This window comes from Anastrepha ludens, chromosome 5 (genome assembly GCF_028408465.1).
Source record: "Anastrepha ludens isolate Willacy chromosome 5, idAnaLude1.1, whole genome shotgun sequence".
Lineage (NCBI taxonomy): Eukaryota > Metazoa > Arthropoda > Insecta > Diptera > Tephritidae > Anastrepha > Anastrepha ludens.
Genome location: NC_071501.1, coordinates 94,115,882 through 94,119,507, shown reverse-complemented (window position 1 = coordinate 94,119,507; position 3,626 = coordinate 94,115,882). Strand labels below are relative to the sequence as shown.

At 37.3% G+C, this 3,626-nt stretch overlaps 1 protein-coding gene across 1 annotated transcript; it reads right to left on the bottom strand.

The window, feature by feature from the left end:
• Positions 1-2,045: 2,045 nt before the first annotated feature.
• Positions 2,046-2,873, bottom strand: LOC128865249 (uncharacterized). The gene is made up of 2 exons (XM_054105390.1): positions 2,789-2,873; positions 2,046-2,681 (listed from the first exon to the last, which is right to left on the bottom strand). The coding sequence occupies exons 1-2, from the start codon at positions 2,837-2,839 to the stop codon at positions 2,061-2,063; spliced, it is 672 nt and encodes a 223-aa protein (XP_053961365.1). The 5' UTR covers positions 2,840-2,873; the 3' UTR covers positions 2,046-2,060.
• Between the last annotated feature and the right edge of the window lie 753 nt (positions 2,874-3,626).

Below are 3,626 nucleotides of genomic sequence, written 5' to 3'. Positions count from 1 at the left end.
GAAAAGTCATTGATCTACGAATGTAGCGAAAAGCACTGATATACCTACATACATACGTACGTGAATGCGACCACACGCTATAACGCTAATAGCAATAAAAGGGATATGTAGTTGCCGGAAGAAAAATAAACAATGCATAAAAATAATAAACGGAACGGAAACCGATTTATTCATATTGTCTGAATGTATCAATTTGCCACTGCCACAGTTTACACAACAAAGTTGGTTGATATCGGATGTAATTTGTAAACACACAAAAGTAGGCATACATTTTATATTTTTGTATGCTTATAAATATACGTATAATATGCCCGCATAGTTGGATTTGTAATTGTATACATAGGAAAACATTTTATTTTTTAAAGCTTACTTCTGCTTTGCCGCCATTCCAAAATATCGAAATTTTTGTGAAGAAACTAGCAACTTTAACAAAATTTAGTTCATCCTATCTGAAACTAAAATACTAAAAAGCTATTTTATTAACTCATTTATAGGAGATCGCATCTCACACTCCAAGTTCTCCATGTGATTGATAAGTTGTAGGAGGCAGTTGTGTAAGAATTCTGAACCAGCAGAAGTTGAGTTAAAAGGTACTAAGGCATAACAGTCAATCTCAACCCTGTAAGAAAAATTCTACTCATATTAGAACGACGGAGTTTTCCTTTAATCGCAACGCAATAAAAGCAGATACGCCACGCTTCATGATTTAAAAATATGAAAGGGTTTCAATGGTAAAGATGTCACCAGATGGTCTTACATGCTAAAAAATTCATGTTAACTTAGTATTAATCGAATATACGATAATTCTAAGGAATAGATGTTCTTGTCGCCCCTTAGCGAAGATACCTACTTGGGAGTGTTGAAGAACATCATCGAAAATAGTCATGCTTCAGATAAATCCTCCAGGGATGGGCATTTTACACTGCCACTAAATTGCACTACCATTAATTTTTTAGTGGTAGTTAAAATAACGGTTTGATTATCACTAAGTTCTCAGTTTTTCAGTGTTTTAACTATCCGCTTATAGCATTAATTATTTAGTGGACTATGCACAACCCCGAAAGCATCATAACCGTTAGACCAGACATATACCAATCCGTTACAACACATTGAGCGATGTAGAACTACTGTAGTACGGATCCACAAAACGTGGTTCAATAACAGAGGTATTTCTGGAAACAGAACGAAAGCTCAAGGTGCCCAGTGAAGAGGGTAAATCGAAAGCTCTGTATGATCATTAGGAATGAAGTAAAAGCAATGCCTAACTTCAGAAATGAAGATATTTAGCCTGAAATGCCCTATTGGGAAACCCTGGCTGATGTTGACCTATATGGAACTAATAGAGGCCCTAGCAGCTGTAAGACGTGAATTCTCATCAGATCAGCTTGCGAAGTTTGGACATAAACATGGACCTTTCAGAAAGATCGATCAACGTGTGAGACTAATATTCAAAGGTCTTGCATCTCACTTTTAAACTACCCCTGACAAAATATCTAACACCTGCTAAATGATGTAATCAGCAACAGTGTTTCCCACATACTTAACTCATCATAGGTCGGCCTTACACATCCTTCCTTTCAAGTTTATCTATTCCAACCCTCCTTCCAATGATAACTTAACAAAAGATTTAAAATTAAAGTTAACATTCAAGTAAACCTTCTTCACTGTATTTGCTTACCTGTACTTCTTTTGCCGCTTAGCAGATCATAAGATCGATCCACAATTCTCGAGTATGAAATATCAAAAGGGATAGAAGACAAATTTTCATATAGCGACTATGCTCGGTTAAAAATTGTAAACTTTCGAGTGAAGGTCTAAATGAAGAGATGCTAGAGCATCATATGTCTAAACTTGTTAAGCTTGTATGAGTCTAACTACAAAAATATTCATCGGACCCTCATCTAAGTGTAATGGAGTTAAGAGTACTTTATTTGATTTCAAATAACACTCATTCAAAAAAATCTTTTAAGTAAAGAAACGTATTTAACAGTCTCAAGTTAAGTTTATTGAAATACCACTCTCTCTCTTTCACTTTATCTCTGTCTCTGTTACCCTCTCTTTCAATACAATTCTTTAGTCTCCAACTCATTCTCTTCGATTTTGAATAGAAACATGGCAATAAATTCATCATACAATTTATCCTTCTCACGCAGTTGCTGCTCTTTGGAGATCTCATCGAGCAGCTCCAATAGCTCCTGTTGCTCCTCGACTGTAGGCTCGGACAATGTATCCCACAACTGCTGCGATGCGTCCGCGAATTCCTGCATGAACCACAAATATAAATTATCAAATTCGGTGATGTTTTTTTGTGAGTTGGTAAATTCATCTGAGATCAGTTGAAAGTTGAACTCCGGTTGCAGCGGAGTCAATTGGCGACGCAGCAGTTCGATTTGCAGATTGTTCACTTTAAATTGCCGCAACAATTTGCGGTTAATGGTGAAGTTGGCATTTGATGAGCCATTCAATGCTTCATTGACCCACCAAACATAATCTTGCATCGTTTGATTGGTAGCCTGCAGCAGCATTGGTGGCATCTCTTTGCTTATGTTAAGGTAAATATTACGGGTGATAATCAGTGCACGATCGGTGGTATCGAGTACCAGCGCCTCAACGCGGCCGATGAATGCCTGCAGCTCTTGATTGGCGGGCTGGGCAGCCTGTACAACGGCCGAGAGGGAGAGCTGTGCAAATTGACGTACATATATGTGTGTGTGTTTACGTGTGAAGAAAAGAAACAAGTTGTATTGTCAGTAAAGTAGAAACAAATTATCTTATACCTTTAACTTACCTGTGTGCAAAATAGTGTGGCAAAAATTGTTAGCCAGTAACTTGCCGACATCTCGCTTGTCACAAACGACTGGAAACACTGCAGTACAAAGACTAAACCTGAATGGCCCTTACATGCGAACTGCCAACTTAAAGTTGCTACTTCTTTTCATCTTTTGCATTTGACTTGCAACGAAAATAGATGAAGGAGAGTTGGCGATAAATACACACGAGCATGGCAAACTTGTTAAAATTGGTAAGCATCGAATTACGGAAAGAAATATACATATCACAACAATTGTGGGATAAGATCCTAAGTAAAAAAAAAAAAATAAATAAAATAAAATAAAAAAGTACGCATGTTTGATGATCTTGCCAATATTGAACCATTTTGAAAAATAAGATATGAATAAAATTTTTTTTATTTTAATTTTTTATTTTTATTTTTTAATATTTTTGAGGTCTTGGCGTAGCAATGCACATTTGTCTCACATATTACCAAAATCGTTGGAGCCACCAATTTGCGGGCGCATTCGATACCCATAAACAGCACATATTTGTTGACCACCTGCAGGGCCTTAGAGAGCATATCCGAGCCCCGGGGGAAAATTGCAAATGCGGGCCCTTTCCAATTATGTCTAATTCATAAAAATACGTATAATCTCGAGTCCGGGCCCCTCTGAGAACTCCGGGCCCGGGGTAAAAAGTACAATAACTTTTAGAATTCCCAAGGCAGCCGCTTTCTTTCGCACGAATTATCGTGCAAACTTTTAGTGGCGAGTTCAAAATTTTTACTTGTTCTCGATGTCCGTTGTATTTTTATCACTGAAAATGTTGCTCTCCTAGGTATCAAATCTACC

What these genes read in the sequence shown, in the direction of transcription:
- LOC128865249 (XM_054105390.1), bottom strand. Translation starts at nt 2,839, where the DNA reads ATGTCGGCAAGTTACTGGCTAACAATTTTTGCCACACTATTTTGCACA. An exon ending in CCACACTATTTTGCACACAG is followed by an intron (nt 2,682 to 2,788) that starts GTAAGTTAAAGG and finishes CAATTTGCACAG; the next exon opens with CTCTCCCTCTCGGCCGTTGT.